The 24,331-nt window shown below is 43.5% G+C and overlaps 1 protein-coding gene across 3 annotated transcripts in view; it reads left to right on the plus strand.

Moving 5' to 3' along the window:
• CTNND2 (catenin delta 2) overlaps nucleotides 1-24,331 on the plus strand; it is a 933,243-nt gene that overhangs the window by 511,882 nt on the left and 397,030 nt on the right. For all 3 annotated transcript variants that reach the window (XM_053202070.1, XM_053202078.1, XM_053202077.1), the window contains exons 6-7: nucleotides 8,536-8,708; nucleotides 22,863-23,427. In XM_053202070.1, coding sequence (XP_053058045.1) covers nucleotides 8,536-8,708; nucleotides 22,863-23,427 — 738 coding nt within the window. The remainder of the gene's footprint in view (nucleotides 1-8,535; nucleotides 8,709-22,862; nucleotides 23,428-24,331) is intronic.

Raw genomic sequence — 24,331 nt, forward strand, 5'->3', positions numbered from 1 at the left:
GAGTATAAGAAAAGTTACAGAGGCGAACGCCCCGGTGAGAAAGTCAGAACAAGCAAACTCTTTCTCAGGAGACAGTGAAAGGAGGGGCGTTCTGGTAATACCTTGTGGAGACATCTTGTGGGATTCCCCCAGAACTTAAAACACTCAAACTGCCCCTGGTCAAACAATAAGCCACTGCAACAGCAACGGATACAATCAAAGCATAATACGCTGGGTTTTTATTGCATCAGTATGGACACAGGTGGTGTTACAGTCCTCAGTGATTTTTTAGAAGCATGAAAGTGTTATGAGAACTGCTCCAGTTTTGAAAGAATGATCAAAGGGCCAGGAAGACCTCCGTTGGGAGAAGATGTTGGATTAGGGACCTGAACGGAATGCACAGCCAAGCCCTGAAGATTTCTAAGGGAAAAGTCTGTGATTTGTGGCAAATCACACACTGGTTCTTTAAGTTAGTATACTCCATAAATAAATTAGTTTTCAGCATTTAGCTTTTAAATTTTGTTTCCTGCTAAACTGGTTTCTATTAATTTTCTATTTCTTTTCATAATTCTTGATAATAAGAAATATGGATCTATTATCTTTAGGCAATTAATTTATGAAGAAATATATATAATGCTTTTCCTCTGTGTGCTACATTAAGTTTTTTAAATGGTAAATAATCTGAAGATAAAACTTTACAAGGAAATAGTTGGGAATTGTAATGAGCTATAAAAAAATACTGTTCTACGATTATAACATCATGTAAAATCCCATGCATAATAAAATGCTTGAGCGATACATTTTAAACTAAAGTTATACATTTGAAGTTCATTTTGTGGTAAATGTCATTTTGTTAATTCCCCTCTATTGGTTACAGCTGTAAAGAAACTGAGTTGTTGCATAAGTGTGAGTACATCACCGACCTTCTATTTATCCATATACAATAGGAAAACTTGAAAAAGCCCACTGATTAGGACAATAGCATTGGTTGAATCTAAATTAGTTTAAAAACTAAATGAGTACTTCTCTAATCCTGGGACCACTAGAGTTGTAATTTTCACCTAAAGCATTGCGCACTGAAAGCAGCTGCCCAGACAAACTTGACATTCTGCAGACAGACTTAAAAATCAAGTGTAGAAACGCACCTGTCCTCGGAATAATTCCACATCACTCGGAGCTTCCTTGCATAACAACCTTCTCGAGCTTTTTTCTTTGGTTAATTCTAGGAATAGTGGATGGGCTTAACTACCATTTTCAGGGAAATTCCTCAGTGAAATGCCTACAGTTGAGCTTTGAGAGTTACTAGTGAAGATTAGAAGAAAATAACTAGTTTAACACCACGAGCCACCTGTATTCCAAGTAAGCTTAAGCTGACAAGTTTTCCAGAATTCACAAAGAGGAAATGGCCACTCTAAATGAAACTGATTAGTAGTTCGATTTAAATAAAAGTCAATATTGGTACTCTATAAAGTTAACTTGCAGTTAGATATGACCAAAATGCTATGAGCTTGTTAAAATCAATTTGATAATCTTACAAATAATTGACAGCATCTCATTGATTTTGTGATTCATAACAGCCCATTTGTATGTGTCTATATAATTTCCACCAACCATTTCCTCTATTCTTGGTCAACATTTTTTTTATAAAGCAAGATGTTCTCTTTCTCTTCAGTTGATGTGGCTCTGAGGGTTTGTGCTCATTTAAAGCACCATAACACTTAACCTTCAAATCTGTCTTAACCTCCCAGAAAGACTGGAGAATGAGAGGGTAGAAATGGATGCAGATTCTGTCAGTTATAGATGTATGTGAATCTTGGTGGCGTTATCCTTCATGGTCTACGTAAAGATAAGTTTTTATATCATTTTGACAGACTCAATTTAGCCTAAGAGTAAATGTTTCTAAACTTCCTGACAAACGTAAATCTAAACAAAGCTGCCAAAGTCAGGTGTCCAGTCCTGAAAGGGTCTGTCTCCGTTTGCGTGTTTATTATTCCTTTGATAATCCGGAATTAACAGCCTCAACAGAACATTCATGGAGTGCCTGTCTGAGGCATTGCCTAATTCTAATGGTTTATTTTAGTGCATTCTTGTTAGTAACGCTTTGTTTTTAATGGTGAAAATGACCCTTTGGAGTTAAATTGATAATCACCCCTTAGAAACCTTGTCTTTTTTTCCCCCTAAGTGTATTTATTTATTTTGAGAGAGAGAGAGAGAGCGAGAGCAAGCAGAGAAGGGGCAGAGAGAGAGGGAGAGAGAGAATCCCAAGTAGACAACATGCTGTCAGCACAGGGCCCACCGTGGGGCTCGATCTCAGGAACGATGAGATCACGACCTGAGCTGAAATCAAGAGTCAGATGCCTAACCGACTGGGCCACCCAGGCGCTCCTAGAAACTGTCATATTTGTGGCTTCAACTTCCACCATTGATGACTTTGGTAGCTCCGTCTCTGTCCTCAAGTCTCACCCACGTGCAATCAAACTTTGATCTTGGAAATTGCCAGGTTATATTTGAGCCAGTACTAAAATCCAGCTCAGAGTCCCTTTCTAACTACATAAATCCTCACCATCTCCTTCTGCTCTGTAATTTAAAAATTAAGCCCATCCTTCCGTAAAACACACCCACGAATTTCTCTGCTTGGGAATGCCACATCGTTGGGAGTTTCGGCTTCCCCACCCTCACCTGTGAGTGTGTGTTGTATTCTGGGACAGGTGCTCAAGTAAAGCAGACCAGAATTAGCAACTCCCAATAAATCACCTCAGAACTTACAGATTCAGAAGGTACGTGCGTGATTACGCCAGTGCATTACTGTCTGCTCGCTTTTCTGGAAAGACTTACTCTGCACTGTGCGAACCTCCCCGGCCCCCACTGCAGTGCTCGCAGTCAGCTACACGGTGGAGTCATTTTGTCTCGGCTTCACTCCTGCCCTCTTCGTCACTAAGTCCCCGTGAGCTTTTCTTTTAAAACGTCTCCCAGCTGTGCACCTCTCTCCCTTCCTCAATTACAGTGGGTTTTCTTTCTCTGCACTGCAGGAAATTCCCAATCCTAGTCTCTCCAGTATCTAAGCAGTGTCCCGCTGCCTTCATTGTAAATGTTCAGAATTCTGGGGCGCCTGAGTGGCTCAGTCCATGAAGTGTGCACCTCTTGGTTTCGGCTCATTTCATGATCTTGCTGTTCATGGGACTGAGCCCTGCTCTAGACTCTGTGCTGACACTGTGGGGCTTGCTTGGGATCCTCTCTCTCCCTCTCTCTGCCCCTCCCCTGCTCATGCTGTCTCTCTCTCCCTCTCTCTCTCTCTCTCTCTCTCAAAATAAATAACTAAACTTAAAAAAAAAAAAGTTCAGAATTCTGCTTCCATCCTATTACCCTCTGTCTAGAGAACCCATTGCTGTGTGATACTGTACAAATCTCCCTGTCAAATGCTTAAAATTTCTCAAGAGTCTGGGCTGCTCAGAGGGTTAAAGCAACCCGGTGGGGGTAGGATGAATTCTCTCTGAGCCATCAGGCATCAAGGCAGGCTGCAAGAAGGAGGTAACATTTAAACATCACTTTAAGGATGAGTTTTGATATTGACAGAGAAATGAATTTTAAGCTGAGGGGACAGAGGGAAGCTTTGCTTTCTCATCTCTTGGCTCTGACGACTAGGTGTTGTTTGGGTTTGTTTTCAATTTTAAGCAGGCCACTTTATTTATTTATTTATTTATTTATTTATTTATTTATTTTAGGCCACTTTAATGATCTATGCCTTGAATGTCTCATTTGTAAAATGAAAGCTCACGAGGTGTTGAAGGGAAACATTAAGTGATACCTGGGATAGTACTGGAATAAGGTTTTCGGGACAAACAAATCCCAATCAAGGTTTTGTTATTATCAGACCACGTGGCTATGTGATTAGATCTAATGACTAACTGAAAACGGACATCTGTAAAGGAGTTTATGCTTTTGCAAACATTTTCCCATCCATTGTCTCCATAGGTGCTCAAATTTGCCAAGATTAACATTTGTAGAGACACAGTAATGGAGTGTGGTTAAGAACACACACTCTGAAGCCAGATGCCTCACCTGCAGGCAGCCCTGGGTGGCCTCAGTGCCCCTCTCAGTCCTGTTGACACAAGCAGAATGGTTGGAGGTGCCTTCCCACTGGCTCCTTGTGAAGATTCAGTGAGCTAACCGATGTCAGCTGTTCTGGACCGTCCCCAGAACCTAGAAAGTACTCAGTGAGGGTTAGCTTCTATTACTGACACATCAGTATCCTCATCATCTCTGCTTTTATAAACATGGAGGTCTACTGAGTTCTAGTTCTAGATTCTTTTCAACCCACCCCATTGGCATGACTGTGACCTACATAATGACTTAGGAAAAACGCACTGCAGGTCTCTGGCCTTTTCTGTGTTATTGCAAAGTATGTAGCTGAATTAAGGGTTACTGTTTCTGAGATCGATATTTAGCTACAGAAGGCAAGAATGAACAATTCCAGGAGTCTCTTTAAACCTGTGCAGAATAAGTGCATATAATCATGAAAACTCTAGAATTTCTAGCTCAGTTAGGAAAAAGCAGACTATATATTACAGTATAGGTGTTAATACAACCTGTGAGTCTGAATTTTTGTGTACAAAATTAGCCTTTCAAGCTTTCTACCTGCCTAGGCTGATCTCTGCCCCAATGACGGTGGATAGCAAGCTTCCCCAGCCAATACCGAAGTCTCGAAGGAGAGGTTCTTTGGGGGTGTACCACAGTCCGAGGCATAGAGCTTTCTCCTGCAAACAAATTGGCTTCTCTTTAGGGAAGAATTTTTCAACCTTAAAATATCAGTTTGTGTATAGGACTTAATACTGCTTGGATACTAAACAGAACCTACCCCTAGACTTGGGGATAGAAGATGAGGATCTGAGTCCCATCTTCATTTTACCAAGTGCATGACACTGGCTGACCAACCCTTCAGCCTCTCCACACCTCTGTTTGCGTTTCTGAGAATAATCAAAAAGATTCAAGGATGGTTGTTTTCACAGATTGCTATGTGGTCTCTAGTCAATTCATGTATGTGAAGGCACACAGAGATATTATTGAGATACTGGTATTATACTCAAGATGCATTGCTTCAGGTACCTTTCTAGGTTCAATGGAAGGTTTTATGTCCCTCTATTCTGCAGTTCCCTTGGAATTTGTCCCCTGTGTCCAGTTAGATTATTGTGTCTTGATCAGATCAAGGATGCATATAATCTTGAATTTTAACTATTTACCAGGTAATCATTTCACCTCCTCTTCCCAGTCCCCCAGAACTGAGTCATATTGAGCAGACCCCTGGGCTCAGCTTTGAGGACTATCCCACCCTGGGGAAGGTCCAGAATGGTCAAAGAAGTCACAGTCAATGCCCTGGAAATATGCTTCCCATACCAGAGGGTAGCTGTTGCTTTCTGTGACCTACTAAGACTTGGAGATCCGCTGTTGCTCATAGTTTTGGTTTCTTCTGGAAGAGTTAATTGCCCTAAAGGCAACATTCCATTTCCCTAGGTGGAATTTTAAAGCCCAGTCTCTCCCCACCCCCCACCCTAAGAAATCCTCTCACATCGTCCTTATCCCCCAGCAGAATGCTTCATATCCTCAGGACTGTGGTCTAATACTACCTCTAGCCGGAGCCTCTAGGCAAGACTTGATGAAGGAAAAAGTTCTGTAGAAAAAAAAACAAATCATAATTTAAAATCCAGAACTGTGAATGCTTTCGAAATCCCTGGAAATTTTGTATTTTCTACCTCAATGCACAGTAATGTTAATAAAGCAAGTCAATAGTTAGTTATATGTAAATTTTACTTCCATTATAAAGTAATTAAGGATTATCCTATAATTTTAACCTTTTTCATCTTCTGAGATAACTCTGCTGTTTAAAATTGGAATGAATAAATGCTGTTCATTTGAAACCTAGTGAGCAATGGAAAATCATTCTAAAAGGCACACAGTGTTTCGGCTATTGTGCTGACTGTTTCGTCCTTGCCAGGTGATATGTCAGTGCTGTAATATTATGATACATTGCTCATTGTTGCAATTACCTTTGTCAGAGTGCATCTAGGTTTCATGCTTGAGATGTGTGAACAAAGTCAGGAGATGGAGAATCTCGGTTTGTTTTCGTTGAGTATTGATCAAATACAACACTGATTCTATAAAAGATGAGCAGATCTGATTATTATGTGATATGTATTTCAGGAGCACATAAATCACATTTTTAATTGAAATTTCTTTGCAAAGGGACCTTAAATTGCTACCTTTAATATCCTGCCTGGAAGGCATTTGTAGGTTTCTGGTGATGATTTTATGAATCTCTTCAGAATTTACAGAATTGTTTCACTTGCTAACTTCATAGGCAAGAAAGTTCATCAGAGCAAAGTCATTCAGTCTTCCTCAAAGGCAAATAACCGGGACTCACAGTTCTCTTGCTTTATAGATTGTTTCACTGTGTACATGAAATTAAAGATTTTATTTTGTTTTGTTTCACTTTTACTGAAGTTTCCAAAGGTCTGGGCACTGTGGTGTTTCAACTTTCACTGCCCTGGAGATGCACTGTCATGGGGGAGGGGGTATGGCCAGGACAAGCCATGACCTCCGGGGCAGAGAGAAGTAACCAAGGGAGGTCTCTGTGGGAAGCCCCCCAGTGGCAAGTAGAATGGTGACCACTGATCTTAAAGGGCCTTCCCTCTCTCACGGTGGCTCACTCTCCTCCGCTGAGCTGTGATCTTCAGTAGGGTAGCGACCAAGGGGAGCACCTTTGGCTACGGTTTGTAACTGTCCCCCTCCCCACCATGCCTCCCTCTTCTTCCTTCTCCTTGCATTTAGTCCCATCTGCCTCTGCCCCCATCACCCTGGCTCTTCTTCCTTCTGGGGGTTCTTTCGTACCTCAGTCTGCCCCTCACCTGGGCCTCTTGACTCTGTCGGTGCCTTGAAGTTGCCACAGCAGCAGTGGGGACAGTATGTTCCTGGCATCCACAATGAAACTCTGACTGCACTCCCCATAGACACATCGTATTTCTGGTGATTAGGCCTATAATACCATCAGTATGGATTACACGATTTTTTTGCAGGCTATTGCAATCTTCACCATCTGGTATATACTGTTTGCTTGGGACTCTATTTTCTAAATTACAAGAAAAAGGATTACGATTGTACTTTTGTTATGCCCTTCATGATGAAATTGGGACTGGATGGGAGCATTTTTATATCCTTGCTTGACTTTTTTCCAGATTTCAAAATACCCAGTCTTACCTGTGTCCGTGAATTGGCTTATTATTCAATATCCAATGATGAGAAGGTATATTTGCATTGTTTAGAGTTCTCACCAAAGAATTAGAGGGAAGGAAGGCGGAAGAAGTTCTTAAATGGCAAACAGTATAGGAACTGATGCTTTTTGAGAAATATACATCACTTTTATACTATCGCGTGTCAAATCTGTGGTTTCATTCGAAACATGAAGCCATGTTATATTCTTGAAAAGAAAGAAGTGGGGAACTTGAAATCTGGCCACATTTATCAGGAACGATACTATTGTCTAAAATAGCCAAAGAGGGCGATTAAGGGTGGATGATGATTACAGCGTGGTCTGTGTGTATATAATTATGCTCTATCAAAAGAGGGAGAGACTTTGCTCTGTGGTTCAGATAGCATGAGAAAGCTTGTATTGCCAAGTCCTTCCCACCCAACTCCCCCTCCTCACCCCAAACCCCTCTCAGACACGCACAAGTGTGCTTAGGCTCTTTTAACCCCCAAGACGAGTCGGTAAAACATTCGATTAAAGACATTTGCTTAAAAAGAAAGTGGGCAAACTCTCACAAGGAGCCCATTGAAATAGAAAGGAATACAATAAAACGCACTTTCTCGTACAAAGTATAATTAAATAGGACGGCCAGGAACTGAGTCTCATATCTCCATCACTTGTAATATCAGCCACATTAGCAACACCAATTTGAGCGCTGTATCTTCTCATTGTTCTGCACACGGCTGCGATGGCAAAGATAACCAGCCAGTGGCTGCTTATTCTGTGAGATCAGGGTGGATTCTGCATTGTTTGAAGACCTATTAATATTTTAAACACTGTCTACCCTTCAGGCATTGAGGTATTACATCACTATTTATACAGCGCAATTTGCCACTGCTTGGAAGGTTTCGAGCACTTCAGCATCCTGATAATTAAGTAGGAGATAGAATTATATTAACACAATTAACATGAGCCAAAAGGTAGACTTTTAAATTATTTCAAATGTTTCTGATATTGTGTAATCCAAAAATAACTCCTTGATTAACTAATTTGTCTCATAAGAAATGTCTCTATGTAGGTCAGGATGAGATCACTTGAAAAAAAACTACTCTTTTGAGAACTTTTAAACCGCCAAAAAAGAAAAATCTCATTTAAGAGCTGGAGTCAAATTATATGGTCATTTTAGTTCTCAGAATTCAAAGCATAGATGGCTGGAATCATGCGCGTGTGATAATTCTAGGCTACTCTCAATAAATAATACATGTCATTTCTGCTTCACTGAGGCTGTCACTTACTGCTCTAAATGACTTTCAATGCAGGGCCCAGCCTGCTCTCCCAGAGTGCACTTCAGCTCAATTCCAAACCTGAAGGGTCCTTCCAGTATCCGGCCAGCTACCATAGCAACCAGACCCTGGCCCTGGGTGACACGGCCCCTTCGCAGCTCCCTGCCCGAGGCGCGCAAGCCCGAGGTGCGGCCCACGGCTTCAGCCAGGTACGTGTGGGAACGGGGGTTCCACGGGAGCAGGTGGGGAGCAGGGCTGCCAGCTGGCCACCGCGTTCCCTCCTCCCCTCTTCAGGCATGCCCGGTAACTTGGGAAAGTTAGGAAAGATGCCTTCAGGGCTGTGAGTGAAGGAAATGAATGATCAAATACCATTATCAAGTAACACCGAATTGTAGATATTTTCTTGAGGAATGTCTGTGGATCACTCCTGCTGTCTACTTTGTACAGGCTCATCTATGTGAATGTGTGTCTCGTTACTATTTCTGTGTCTATATGGGATATAAATATGACAGACACTCCGAGTTTGTGAGTGCACCTGGAACCAATTTTTTCTCCTAAAAAAAAAAAGCATGAAATTATTCCTTGGGCATAATCGTATCAAGGAACAGAGTATTAATGCATAATCAAGTACACGGAACTCTTCTGTAGATAACTGTGATTAGTTTAGGAGTGGTTACACGTTGTCAGGTTTGATTTTGAAATGTGCCTATAATTGTTTCTTTAAAGCCCCACACTTTCTCCTGTGGTTTCACAGCACAAATTCATCAGGTGCAGTTGAGATCAGCTTTTGGTAAAGAGAACTAGCTCCTCACCTGAATTTGTTTTTCATGCGAGATGTAAGCGTTATTTACATGTTAATTTGGGGGTGCAGGCTTTAGTTGATCAGCCCACCAGAATTAATGTATTGATTGGAGGGCTCTCTTCTCTTCAGCTACTTTAAACTTACTGTAATCTCTGCATGTTTGGTCCTTGAATGAAGAACCGGCCACCTTCAAAGTAGCCCTTTAAGCTGATGAGCTTCATTTCATCCTTTCTTCACCAAGGCTCGGGACCTCCGTACCCCATTACCTCCGCCAGGAACAGTTCCCCAGCTGCATGCACTACCCATCTGGGGGCTTCCAACGACCAAACCCATCCATGTCTGTTATCAGTTTATCGTTACTTTGCATCCGTGGATCTTTCCACCTAAAAACTGAAAGCAACCTGAGGGCAGGGCCATTTTCCTCTTTTATCAGCAGCCCCTAGCCATCCAGGTGGCCCTCTGGAAATGTCTGCAGACAGATAGGAGGTAAGACGAGCCAGAGTGGCATATGGTATAGTCACCGGGAGATGCTGATTTTCAGTGACATGGACACAGAAAAGCATGAACTGAAAAGTCTCAGTGCATTTGAATTATTAAATTAGTGGCCTGGCAATATGTTAAAAATACGATTACCTCCTGCAGGCAACACCCTTGTCCATCAGTGGCTTTGTGACTTTTACCTTCTTGGGGATGCCAAGCACAGGGTATGTGAATAAAAGGGAGGGGTAAATAAAACATTCCACTGAGAAGATTGGCCGGCTCCCCTGTTGTGGTGCAGTGTGTGACCCTTGCGGTGCTTGATTCTTTTAATGTTTATTTATTTTTGAGAGAGTGAGAACGTGAGCGGGGAAGGAGCAGAGAGAGAGGAGAGAGAGAGAGAGAGAGAGAGAGAGAATCTGAAGTAGGCTCCAGGCTCTGAGCTGCCAGCACAGAGCCCAACATGGGGCTCAAACTCACAGACCGTGAGATCATGACCTCAGCCGAGGTCGGACCCTTAACCCACTGAGCCACCCAGGCACCCCAGGATCACTGTTCTTTAAATGTACTGGTCTGTTCTATTTCCCTGAAAGAAAGATGCAAGGATATGCGAGGGAATATCTGAAAATGGTTTTTAATTTATTAGAAAAAAATCATACACACATGCATTTATCACATATACATAATACTGCGTATTTTTTCATTACCTACGAACATTCATTATGTGATGTTTGAAACACTGGGTGTTGTCAGCATAGGAAATATTGTTAGATTTTTTTTAATCTAATTTTATTTTATTAAGAGATAAAATGGAAGCTGTGATTTCACTATGTAGATGTAGATTTTTTTTTTTTTCTCAAAAGCATCCCATTCTTGAAAGGAACTATTTTTCTCCTTCTCATCTGTCTTCTCTTTGACCATGATACAGTGATTGTGGTAGAATGCACTCAATTTTGAATTCTTTGGAAGCAAGCAACTATATTACACACCGTCTTTTATCCTTACATCTGACTATACTTCTAGGTCCAAGAGGCCACGTTCAGAAATGAGGAATATTTTATACTCAAATTAACCTGCGAAGGTTATGAATTTAGCTTTTACCAGCCTCCTAGAACTTCTAAGACACAAAGGTAGTAAAACAATAAAGTTCTATCTTTAAAAAAAAAATATCTTGAACTCATATTACTCATGTTTGGCTTTTTTTTTTTTTCCATAAATACCTAAGACCTCTGTAATTTAAGCTGAAACACTGAATCAGTTTCTTTTTTTAAATCTGTATTACCATAGCTGAGCATCATGGAAAATAGAAATGTCAATATAAAATGAAAAATCAGTTAACTTCTCAACTCATCTGTGGGCATCTTCTAAGTTCAATTCACACATAGCTGTATAATGACTAGCTGTTAAAGCAAAGCTTTCTTATAAAATTAATAGCTACCATTTATTAAGCACGCAGAAGTAATCTGTTTTACATGCATCATCTTATTTCATGCCCACCACGGGGCTGTATTAGTATCTATACTTTAAAGATGGGAAAATTCAAGCTCATCACATTTAGAGATGTTGTCACACACCATTTTAAGGAAGCAGTGGTAAAACAGGGCACAAAATCTGGACTGAGTTGAAGCCTAGTGATTCCAGCACTGTTTCATAGGTTTCCTTTTATTATTGACCATTTCAACACCTTGGATCTAGTAAGAGGTCTATAAATGTGGACAAGCAGTATGGCGGTTTATCTACTTCCGTGTTATAAAAGTTCTGCTTGGAGCTAATTCTTTCATCCAGTACTTAACATGGGAGTATAACAGTGGAAACTCAGAATGACAGGATTGGGCCTCACATTAAAAGTCTGCTTTAAAATTTAATCAGAAAATGTAACAAAGTTGTAAAGATATCAAAGCTATGTATTTGAAGTCATCAGAATTATAGTTTGAAGACGTCTATAAATGTGCATGTTCAAAGCGATAACTTAGGTTTGAGCCAAAAGTGACTGGCATACTCATTTACTCTGGCAGGTGGGTGGATGGAAAGTCTGAACATTCAAAGCAGGGGGTTGTTCTAATCCACTTGATTAACAGGATTGAGGCTGTTGACAAATACCTAAATCTTATTTGTTTTACTAAGTGGTAGATCTTGGTACCATGATTTACTTTTAGCTTTTCTGTGCTGCAGTAGGAAAGTCATGTTTTATTGAATACCCTATAGGACCTCTGACTTCAAAATAATGTCAGAGAAGCATTGAACAAGTAAACAGTATTTTTATTTGGCTTTAGCGTTATACCTAGAAAGTAGGGGCACCATTTCCCATTCCAATAGCATCCCTTTTGTTTAGATTATCTCGAGAATCCCTCTCTTCCAGTGGTTTTTCAGAGCCCAGTGACACATTCTTTTCAATATTCTGACTGGTGCAAAAGCTCATTTCTTCAAGGCTGGATTAATTTTTAGAATACCTTGTAGTTTGAAAGTGCCAACGGGGCTAGAGAAATTCAAATTATTGCCAACAGATGCCAGACCAAGTTAATAAGGTCAATAATCAATCAACACAAAAACATTTCTTTTTTTTTTTTTTTGGTTGGTTGTTTTTTTTTTTGGTTTTTTTTTTTTTTGTGGGTCTTAAAAAATATGTGTAATTCTAAAGTAAAGCAAATGGTTTTGTGTCTGGCTCATAAATCATGTCACCATGCAGTGTCAAAGGAGTATCATGTGTGTTCAAAGATTCTAGTTTCAATTAAAAAGAAAAAGCTCTGACTTATTCAGCAGAATAAATGTTGGTGGAGTGACCATCACCCGCTCTACACCAGACCCTGACAATACATGCGTCACCTACATTGCCCCATCGTATCTGCAGATAAAACTATGAGTCACAAAAGGTGCAATAGAATATTGATTCTCTGGTGTTGCCCTAACTACAATCCTTGGAAGTCCTTCCCCTCAGACACTAGGTTGAGTTTAGGAGACTGGGAGGCATAGAAGGTAAGACCCTATCTATCAGCCCCCAGGGCCTTTCTGGGAAGTAACATGAGCCAATTTATGGTTATTCTTTCCCCCACCTTGCAGTCTCCATGCCCCAACCTCTAATCAGGCTGTGTAGATAACCTCTCCCTCCCTCCCTCCGTCCCTTCCTCCTCCAAGTCAACCTTGTCCTTTATGTAACTCTCCTGAGGTGCCCCAGTTACATTTGTGTATCTATGGGCTATTCTTTTTTTTTTTTAATGTTTATTTATTTTTGAGAGAGAGAGAGAGAGAGAGGGTGCAAGCAGGGGAGGGGCAGAGAGAGAGGGAGACACAGATACCAAAGCAGGCTTCAGGCTCTGAGGTGTCAGCACAGAGCCCAATGCAGGGCTCGAACCCACAAACCGTGAGATGATCGTGACCTGAGCCAAAGTCAGAGGCTTAACCGACTGAGCCACCCAGTCTCCCCATCCGTGGGTTATTCTTTAATGCATCTGAGACGCTTTGTGTGCCTGTTGTAAGCCGTGTGCTGTTGTGTGTGCTTGGGAGAGAGCAGGAAAGAAAATAGACACAATCCCCGCCCTCAAGGAACCTACATTCCAGCAGCAGCAATGAGAACGCAGAATATCGACACGGGGAGTAAGTAAATTACATAGTTTGTTGGAAAGCGATGATTTCTGTGAGGAGGAAATGACGCAGAACAGGATAAGCAGGATCCAAAGTGTGGGACCGGGTGTGCTATATGGGGCCTTGTGCAGAAGGTAAGGATTGGGAAAGACCTGAAGATGGGGAGAGAGGTCGCTGTATGTAGGGGTGTCGTGGGGACACCAAATGCAATGAATGGCTCTCGGAGGAGGTGGCCTGGCATCTTGATGGAGCAGCAGGGAAGCTAAAGCGGGTGCAGTACTTTTCAAAGGGGCTGGAAACCCAGCCCGTTATTGTGAGGACCTTGTGTTTTACTCTGAGGCACTGCATGGCCTGACTTAGGCCTTGAAAGCATCATTCTACTGTATCACATATAACGCCTGTAGTTAGTCACACAAGAGTCTGTTTCTTCCGATCAGACTGCCTTTGCTGCCAGAGTAGGAACCACACACAGTTGACTTCCATATCCCAAGTGACCGGCCCAGGGTTCACCAGGTGTCCATCAGGCTCCTCAAACCCCAGCCTCCCTCTTCACAGTCGTACCACAGAGGTTGTGGGTAGAGAGTTGATAGAGAAGCTGGCTCTCCTCCAGGCTTGTCTGCTTCCGCTCACATCAGATTCCCTGTGGATTATATGAAATGCATCGAGGAGTCGCTCTAAAAATGTCGGTGTCTCCCCATGTGCAAACATGAAGTAGTCTCACCGAGCATTTCTTCCCTCAAAGAAACAAAATGTGCAAGAGAGAAAGTATATCCCTGTATAAAGGGCACTAGCAAAGTAGCATTGGACCCTCAAGGTTTTAACACCGCTCTCATGTTCTTCCGCAGAACTGATGTAAGTAGGGGCGTATTTATAATTCTAGAAAAATGCCTGCTTGCTGTAGGAAAGTCAGAATCGTATGCTGGTTTTGTAGAATAAAACTGGGCAATAGTGGATATATCCTAGAAAAGCAGTAAGCTTTCTCAGAAGCAAAGTTGCCATTTCTTTTTGATGCGGGCTGCTTATTTAATGTGGCACCGACTTTTATGTCTTAAAAGTGCTCATGTAGACTATATTGTAATTATAAATATGCCATCTGCCCACTTGGGCCAGCGCCCTGGTGTTTGTTGAATTTGGAGCATCTCTTACAGGTGGTACAGTCTCACATCAGGACGATGTGAAGGTCAAGGAGGTGGAGAGCTCTGGGGATGGTGGCTCAGTGGAAAGAGACCCACGTGGTGTAGAGGAGGAGCAAGTCCCCAATAAACACCTATTTATTGACCGCTGAATGAAAAGGGTCATACAGACAACTGGGGTGACATCACTCCGATTTGCTTCATTATGAGCAAAGTCGTTGTTTGGTAACATTAATGAAGAGAAAAGTCACCCATGACCTTGGGAAACACAAAATTACATGGATGCATTTAGCATATATACAGTGCATAGCATTTAGAGGAGAAATCATGCCATTTTGTCGATTTTCCTTGACTTGTCTGTGGGAAACTAGCGGTTCTTTTAAGATAGTTTTCAGATGACCACCTATTGGAAATCTTTCCTCATTGCGCCGCTTTAAAATCTTCCCCCTCCATTTTCTGTTTCCAGTATAAATATATTTAACCTGACTTCAGTAGGTGAAACATCTCTCCTTGCAGGGAGGGTGTGTGTTGCACTATAACATTTCCTCTCCTAAGTACACATTTGATTTGGCTTCTTGAAGTAAATACTGAATGAACCTCTTGCCGAAATAAACCGTTTTTCTTGGTAGTATATTTTTCCCAAGGCCCGTTTAGTTTTTTTGAAAAAGTTGCCATCCAGAAACCCTCCTTATATATTCTTTAAGACAAATCTATATAAGGCACTGTTTTCTTTTTCTCTCTTTTCTTTCCATTCATAGAGACTTTTAATGGCCATAGGAAATACTTTTCTGAATATTTATTGATAATGGCCCTAATCATACTTTTATTAAGTGGAGGTCAGAGGGTAGGAAAATCCATCACCCAGGATGCAAAAATCTGCACCACCCTGTTTTTATAGTGTCTGGGAAACCTTGGAAAAGGGCTCACTTAGTGCCTCCTTCTCACTTGAGTGACAGACATGATTTGCAAGAGCAGTGCTCTCTCCCTTTGTCTCACACTCGCTCTCGCTTTCTCTCATAATTTTGAGACCCTCCTGCAAAAAGAAAGCAGTGAGTGCGGTCTCCATTATTATCTCAGAGATTATAGCTCTTAGGGTCCTTTAAATCAAATTGTCCTCCTCTGAAGAAGGAATTTCTTCCCAACTCCTTGGTTGTTACAATTACTTAAGTTTACTTTGCTCTGGGTATCACCTTTTGCTGTTACGACAAGGTCACCGCCAGGTAAACCCTGTGCTTCCGTTCTCATCCAGCAGTGATGACTCCAGGGATAGTGTGAACTGTGACCAGAAGCTGTCTCTTTATGTTTCCTGTTAGTTTTTACCAAAACCAGTGCTCCTCAAGGGAATTGCTGGACAAAGGTCTTCATGATTCTATTTGGCTATTTCCAAAATCAAACCTTTGTCACAGCACCAGACTTTTCTACCTTGGGGATTATTTTAAAGAGTGACATTCCTTCTAAAGTTAATTTCAAAAGAGAGGTTATCAAAATTGGGGGGCGGGGGGCAATGGTAGTAGTGCTCAGGAAGATGTATTTCATCCCAGGGAGTAAGTTAGTTCAAGGGCACAAAACTTTTGGGGAATGTCGATTCATTTTAATTATTTTGTACTGTAGGAACATTTCTGATAATACCTCAATGCGACTGCTTTCTGGAGGTGTGATTTCTTCTCTTTTCCAAGTTGTGACGGTCAACGGCTTTGTCATCCTGAGCATCTGAGTGTGCTCACCTAAAGCCCCATGCAGACTTACTCTAGGAGAGTTCTCCGTGCTCTCAGATATTTTAATCAATAGCATGTAGCTAATATTTCTAAATCGTGTTACCAGATTGTTATGGTTTAGAAATGTATTTCTTCAGAGACTTCATCTTATGGGACATCCGGGTGGCTCAGCCGGTTAAGTGTCCAACTTTGGCTCAGGTCGTGATCTCACGGTCCGTGGGTTCAAGACCCGCATCGGGCTGTGTCCTGACAGCTTGGAGCCTGAAGCCTGCTTCTGATTCTGTCTCCCTCTCTGTCAGCCCCTCCCTGGTGCTCTCTCTCTCTCTCTCTCAAAAATAAATAAACATAAAACATTTTTAAAAGATGTCCTCTTAAAGCCATGTCCTATTTATTTAGTATTTAAACGCTATTCAAGCTTCTTAACTCATCAAACAAATATTATTCAGTCATTGCTTTTACTCTCTTATTTGCCTCAACTGGCTGCCCACCCCTTGCTCACTGAGTCAGTGTTGTCTCTGTGTATGTGTGTTCTTTGGCGCCCTGGCCCTGTGGTGTCTCCCTTGCTTTGAAACGTGCTCACCGGCTTCGCCTCTCATTGCCAGTGTTTTTGTCCAGGACCTCCGTAGTCACCACAACCAGGACTGTCTGCACCATGAACTATTAGGTTCACCAGTCTGATGGTAATCCCAGGAAAGTGAAAGTGATGAATGTGGCCCGTGGGGAAAACAGACAGCTGATCGACGGCTCCCTCTGGGAAGCCATGAAACAAGCACTCGTGTTCCCCATTCCTGACAGTGTCGGCCTGGCTGCCCAGCTTTCCGGGCAAATACTCCTCCTGACCCAGAGTTAGGGGTCTCGCTGACAATTCCAGGAAACTTGGCAGGTCTGAATGCGTCTTCACGGGGACTTCCCATAAATCATGGGCCTGCTTTATAGAACGTTGTGTCGCTCAGTGACACTGCTTACTTGTGGTTTGAAGTCAAGATTCCTTAGACAGCCCAGGCTGTCAAGTTTCTTTTTTAACTGGCTGGAAGCATGGCTGGGTTTTGTTTTGCTTTGCTGGCACTGCCCGATCCCCAGACAATGAGGATTAAATAAGTTTCCAAGTTTGGAGAACTTCTACCCCACGTCACCCCCATGCCCAGCCTCACCCTGTTTATGCAAGATAAAATGTAAAGGATGAGGAAGTGACTCTGCTCTCTGTTGAGGCCAGTGCCACATTCTGGTCCAAGAGTGCCATGTTTTCAGAGATTCGGGCTTCCCGAAAAGAACGATGTCATAATTGTTAACCTGGCATTATTCTGTATAAATGACGATAGGTCTCCACAATAATGTCATGGTAAAATACGATCGCAGAGAGGCCTTCAAGAACAAAGTCCTCATTTGTATGTGGAACATAGCAGGTGCTAGTTTATGGTTTGTTGAGTTAGGGAATGAACTAAAGCATGGATCTTGAATACTGTTGGCTAATGGGTGGTGGGAATAATGTATACATTGCCTAAATTCCCATTTTAGTACTCTTTTTCCTACACTTTGAAAATCCATTCTCCCCTTAAACACTTTCATAAAGTAGGTATAAAGGTACTCCACAATTACACAAGAGGCCTTGGTGTATAAGTGTATACACACAAACATAAATGTATAAATCACAACGAGTATTTGCTAAATCTGACCCATCTGAAACTTCTATGTAAACTATTATGCAGACGAAATACCTAATCTATAAGAACTTTCATAAATTTTATATATTGCTCATGTGTCATTAAAAAACAAATCCCGACTTTTTTTAAATTTGAGATATAATGTTCTTAAAGTAGCCATGGGAACTGGAATAATGTTTCACTTTTCTCTTGATGAATTTCCATAATGGGAAGCAAGAAAGGAAAGACATTTAGTGTGCACCAAACTCAGCCTATTGGAAACTATTTAATCAGAGTGTCTATTTGGCAATGTTCTACTTCCTTGTTAATTTCACATGGGTGGGTCTCCTATTTCAGAGGGGTAGGAAAAACAAAGTAACCCTCTGGGTGTTGTCTGTTCCCAAGAGCTGAAAATGAAGACCCCGGCAGAAATCGTCCTTCTCCAAAGGACTGTCTTACAAGACAGTATTAGGGCACAGTCTGCCCCAAGTATGTAAAAAAAGTTTTATATCATCCCAAGGGTCTCATCATCAATTAGAAGGTTATATCAATTCTTACTGCATTTCCAAATATCCTTAGGGAAGAAGGTGTAATAGTCATTAGTTTTTTGTTGATATTGTTGTTCGGGATTTTTTTTTTTTAATGTTTATTTTTGAGAGAGACAGAGCACAAGCAGGGGAGGGGCAGAGAGAGAGGGAGACACAGAATCCAAAGCAGATTCCAGGCTCTGAGCTATCAGCGAACCATGAGATCATGACCTGAGCTGAAGTCGGATGCTTAACCAGCTGAGCCACCCAGGCATCCCTGGTTTTATTTTGTTTGTTTGTTTTAAGTGAAGTTTTGGAATGCTACCTTTAAAACTGGATTCACAGTTTTATAGTGTAAACACACTTTTAAGGTGGAATTGAGCTTCTGTGACAGTCAAGTGGGTAACATTCATTCTATGTGTGTTGAAATCTGCCTTATTTTAACCCAATGACCTAGGTAGTAATAAGCCTAGATCTGAGGCACAGATATTGTATCCTTAACTGGCTAAGAGTTGCTAGACAAATTATAGAATGGAACAAAACATAAACACAAGAGTGGAAACAAGCTTCCAAAACATTACTGCTTTTGTCTAATTGATGCTCAAAAACAGATTTCTTTGTGTAGCCAAAGAATCATTCTTAGGCCTTGATTACTCCACAGCCTTCAGAATGGAGTCTAACATCCAAGGGTTATTTATTGAAAACCGCAACGGGACGTACGCAATAGTCAGTCCAGTGAGGTAGGCCACCACCTACAGTTGCCTGTTGGAATTCAAATTAATTAAAATTAAATATGTGTTAAAATCCAATGCCGATGTTAAGTACCCAATAGACTCCTGTGTTTAGTGGCCTACCATATTGGACAGTGCTGATACAGAACATTAACAACGTGAGCAATACCAATCTTGAAAAGCATATAATTTTTTTTTTATGTTTTAATTATTTTCATGTAAAAAAATGGCCAAATTTCACCAAGATCCTACGCTATTTAAAAGATTTTTGAATGGGGCACCTGGGTGGCTCAGTCAGTTAAGGGTCCAGTTATTGATTTCAGCTCAGGGCACGATCTCACAGTTTGTGAGTTCAAGCCCCCTGTCAGGCTCCGCGCTGGCAGTGTGGAGCCTGCTTGGGATTCTCTCTCTGCTCCTCCCGCCTCTCAAAATAAATAAACTTAAAAAAAAGAGAGAGAGAGATTGTCAAATGGGCTGCTATAGCCTGTCAAAATATCTGGAGGTGGTAGGCCAGTTCTCAAAACTTCTACGGACTCAGGGGCCATTTAAGGAATCTTTTGAGACAGTAATATTTAGCAGCCAGCACTCTTGAGACTAGAAGTGTCAACGGATTAAAAAGAAAATTAAATGTGTGCAAAGTGTGTTCAGGGTTTTTCTGGTAGCCACATCAGTCTAACATTTAAATCCTAGAGTTCTACATAGCATTGTTTTCATTTATATTTGTATACTTTAGTATTTATTAAAAATCGTGCCACTTGGTGATAGCATTGCTGATGTCACATAGGGTTATTAATGTTACACATCCAAGACATAACTCAAAGTATCTGTTCTGTTATAAGCAGGGAACTCTCTTGTGAGCCTCTGGGGTTCTCTCTCCTCTTTATGCTCCTGTGGGAAGGGGTTAGAGAAAATTCCTGTTGTAGGCTTTTCTGCCACTTGTCAGCTGAGTTCTGCACAAACGAACGTAGCTCAGGCCCCAGGAGAGCTTCAGAAGAAAAGTGAAGGAAGGAGGTCCCTGTCTGCAGCTTAATGGTGGTTCTCACATCAGCAGCATCTGTCTTCCCCGGGAGACTGCTGGAAATTGAGGCTCACAGGCTCACTCCAGACCCCTGAATCAGAATCTCTTCTAGATCTGTGGCTTGTAAACTCTAGCGAGCACCATAATCACCTTTGGAACTTGTTAAAACAGCTCCCTGGGCCCCTATCCCAGAAGTTCTGATTCAGGAAGGGTATACTGATTCTGACTGCAGGCAAGGGCACACTTGGGAAACCACTGCTCTGGGATAACTTGTTCTCTTGTTTGCTTGCACACTGGAGTCACCTAGAGAGCTCCCCAATAGCCTGATGCTTGAGTTCCACCTCCAGAGATTCTGAGTGCATGGATACGGAGATTTTTTACAGAGATTTTTTTAAAAAAATCTCCTTTGCCCATGATAATATGAAGCCAGGTTTGAGAAGCCCAGCCTGTATAAATTTCATGCTCCGAACTTCTACCTGGATGGAAGCAACATTGGAAGTAAGCAGCACCCTTAGGACTCTGGATGATGCTGGGATAAATCTCTGGGGTTCAGGATGAACACACCAGTTTTACAGAGCTTCTCCACCATCCTCCACATATAACCCCCCTCCGCACCCCCAGTGTCAAAGTCTTGGGACCAGCTTTATTAACTATCCCTTTTTTCTGCAAATATCTGTGATATCTGTGCTATGGATCAGGCCTTGTTCTAGTTGCTGGAGACACATCATTGAACAAAGTTATGGAGTTTATTTTACATTTTACTTTCACTCCTACCGTTAAATTCAAGATAATTGCTCAGTGATGTTAGAGGAAAACTAGAGCTGGGCAGTAAAGTGGTAAATAGAGATTTTATTCAGGAAAAAAGAAAAACTACTGTAGTAGAGGAAAAGAGACCTTGGTAATGAACTAGGCTCAGTCCTTTAATTCAACAAGGAAAAGTGGGATTTATGGCCAAGGAGCAGGGTGGAGTCACAGGGCAGAAAAGAGGAAACGTTAGGGGGAAGGGGATTCTGACTTAAATTCACCTCACAGGTACTTGCTGAAGGCAAGCCCGGTGCTCAAAAGGCACCTGGAAGGTGGTGGGGCCTGAGGAAGGAGGTCCGATCTGCAGGGTGGCCGGGCATGGAGCATGGGGGCTTCCGGCTAAAGTGACTCAGCAGGGTTCTTGCTAAAAATGAACAAAGCAGAGGTGAACACGGAAGGGCCCCCAGCCAGGGTCTAACTGAGAAAAGAGCTCAGAGGAGCCTCACCAGAGTTTGGTCAAGGAGAGAATCTTTGTCAGCGGACTGATCTAAAATATACACAGATATGTAAAATACATACATCGTATATAAATGCACACACAATCGTACACGCACAGTGTCTTCAACCAACTGCTGTCTCCTCTCATCCCACTGCCGTTTATAGAGAATTTTGATTTTACTCAGTTAAGTCTTTGGGATCTCCCCATGAACCTGACAACCAGATAAATTTTGGAATGGAATGGAATGGTGTGTGTGTGTGTGTGTGCGCGTGCACACGCACGAGGATGGAAGTGCCCCGCCTGTTACTTGCCAATTGCCATTCCAAAACGGGTGGGGAGGCAGCATTGAAACTTTTAATGGATGGCATCTGTTCAGGCTCTCGCCCCCCCCCTTCCCTCCACCTTACCCGCTTCCTCCTTCCCACTCAGTTCCCACCCCTAATTTCAAAACCTTCCTTCCCCAGCTTCTCTCTCGGTGCACAGTCCTACCCCCTTTTCACACCAGCCCGCTCTCAAAAACCTTTCTGCTCCTCCGGGAAAGCCTGGAAGATCCCAGACCTCCTGCCCAGAAGTGGTTGACAATGTAGTGTTCTCATTCGAATGCAAATTTGTCTCTGGACAAGATTCAAGGAAACCGCTTTCCCCTCCAACCGTCTCTCCAGCTCCACCCCAGCCCTTGTTGTCTTTTGTGTTCTTGTAAATAAATGAGAGGCAACTGGCTTTCAGTTTGAAGACACAGCTGCAGGGGGCTCTTCAAAGACAGCTAGAGAGAGAGAGATGCTGAAAGATTTGTCTCCCAGCGTTAAAATCTAGAAAAGGGAGGCTTTTTTAGTCTCTCATTTGCAATGGCTCTGATTCCTCCAGATACCCCCCCCCCTTTTTTTTAAACCACTGAAAGACTAAGGGTACTTCTTTTGACTTAATAGTTTCCCCTCCTTCTAACTTTTCTGGTCCCCAAAGAAGAATCCACAAGGCCATAGCAACAGAATAAACTCTGAGAAGTATGTTTGCTCTTGATGTTCTCCAGATAAGTATGCAACTGAGCCCATTTTGGAGGCAGAAACTGTATCCAGTGAAATGACGGTGGGGGTGGGGGATTCAGTGCCTCGATTTCTCGTTTGACAACGAACGGATCGTGATTGCGTTCAGGTGTATCCCGGTGGCCCCGCTGGGTGGCCTTTGAAAATCTTTCTGCGCCTAATGCGATGCCTCTGCTATTCCAGAAACATCTTAGATATGTAAGCAGAACAGTGTGCCCCGCTCGCCAGACGCGATCCCCATCCCGTTGTGGGCCGGCCCTTGCCGGCCGGTTGTCCCTCGTGTCCGAAAAGACCCTGCCCGAGAAGATCGGGGGCCTCTGCGTCCCGACCCCGCGCGCAGGGCAGCTCGGCGGGCCTGCCGCGCGCGCGAGTTTCGCTCCGTCGCCGGGGCGCGGGGGGCGCGGGGGGCGGGCTTCCCGCCGGCTAAGCGCGCGTGTTCTCTGCTCTCCCGCGCACAGGGCACCACGAGCCGCGCGGCGCACCTGGCGGGGCCCGAGCCCGCGCCGCCGCCGCCGCCGCCGCCGCGGGAGCCGTTCGCGCCCAGCCTGAGCAGCGCCTTCCACCTGCCCGACGCGCCGCCCGCCGCCGCCGCCGCCGCGCTCTACTACTCGAGCTCCACGCTGCCCGCGCCGCCGCGCGGGGGCTCCCCGCTGGCCGCGCCGCAGGGCGGCTCGCCCACCAAGCTGCAGCGCGGCGGCTCGGCCCCCGAGGGCGCCGCCTACGCCGCGCCGCGCGGCTCCTCGCCCAAGCAGTCGCCCAGCCGCCTGGCCAAGTCCTACAGCACCAGCTCGCCCATCAACATCGTCGTGTCCTCGGCCGGCCTGTCCCCGATCCGCGTGACCTCGCCCCCCACCGTGCAGTCCACCATCTCCTCCTCGCCCATCCACCAGCTGAGCTCCACCATCGGCACGTACGCCACCCTGTCGCCCACCAAGCGCCTGGTCCACGCGTCCGAGCAGTACAGCAAGCACTCGCAGGAGCTGTATGCCACGGCCACCCTCCAGAGGCCGGGCAGCCTGGCAGGTAACCGGCTCGCCAGCCCGCCTTCCGCGGCTCCGCCCCGGGGTGGGGGGCGGGGGACACCTGGGCGCGCGGTAGGGGCGCGTGCGGGATCCGAGCGCCCCGCCCGGGGTGGGGGTGGGGGTGGGGGGCGGCTTGAGCGCAACTCGAGCTGGGCGTGTCTGGGCCAGTGTGCAGCGTGCGGGGTGGAGAGGGAGCCTGGGCGTCCCTAGGCTTTGCCAGTATCTCAACTACGATGTGCCAGCTACTTCTTTGAGAAGTAATGCTGTGTCTCAAACTGATTTCTCCAGCTCTCACTCCCTCGCTCTCTCCCTCTCAGTCTCTCTCTCCCTCCCTCCCCCCAATCTGAAGACTTAGACATCCATACAATTCAGTCATATTGAATAAAGAATCACACAGACCTGTTGATTAATGTCCAGAAAAAGAGCCACGCAAATAAAAATCGCAGAATCCAAGTGATCGCCTATAGTCACCTACAGTTGGTGGTTTTATACGTGTGTATATATATACATTATATATATATACATACATATATATATATATTTTTTTCCCAAAGCAGCCTTTCAGTTCACATAGATTTCAATAGTAGTGAGAAAGTAACCAAGGATTAATTGCTTTGAATTGTTACTACTTCGTTATGGCTCTCATTTCTTCAAACTTATTCTATTTTATCTAAATTTAGTTACTGGGAAAAGTGAAAGATTCCTCCAGACCTGTCATTGCATACACATAGATTCCAACAGTGGGCACGGAGTAAACCAGTGATGAAGTCCCTTGAATTTACCTGCTTATGGTAGGCACAGAGGGGTTGGTGCTAGGAAACCTTTTCTCTGCCAGTTCAGAGGAGGTGACTTTTCTGTAGTTGTTGTGCCCGTCAAAGACCAGGCTGAGCTGGTGATTCTCTGCT

This window comes from Acinonyx jubatus, chromosome A1, assembly GCF_027475565.1.
Source record: "Acinonyx jubatus isolate Ajub_Pintada_27869175 chromosome A1, VMU_Ajub_asm_v1.0, whole genome shotgun sequence".
NCBI classification, from domain to species: Eukaryota; Metazoa; Chordata; class Mammalia; order Carnivora; family Felidae; genus Acinonyx; species Acinonyx jubatus.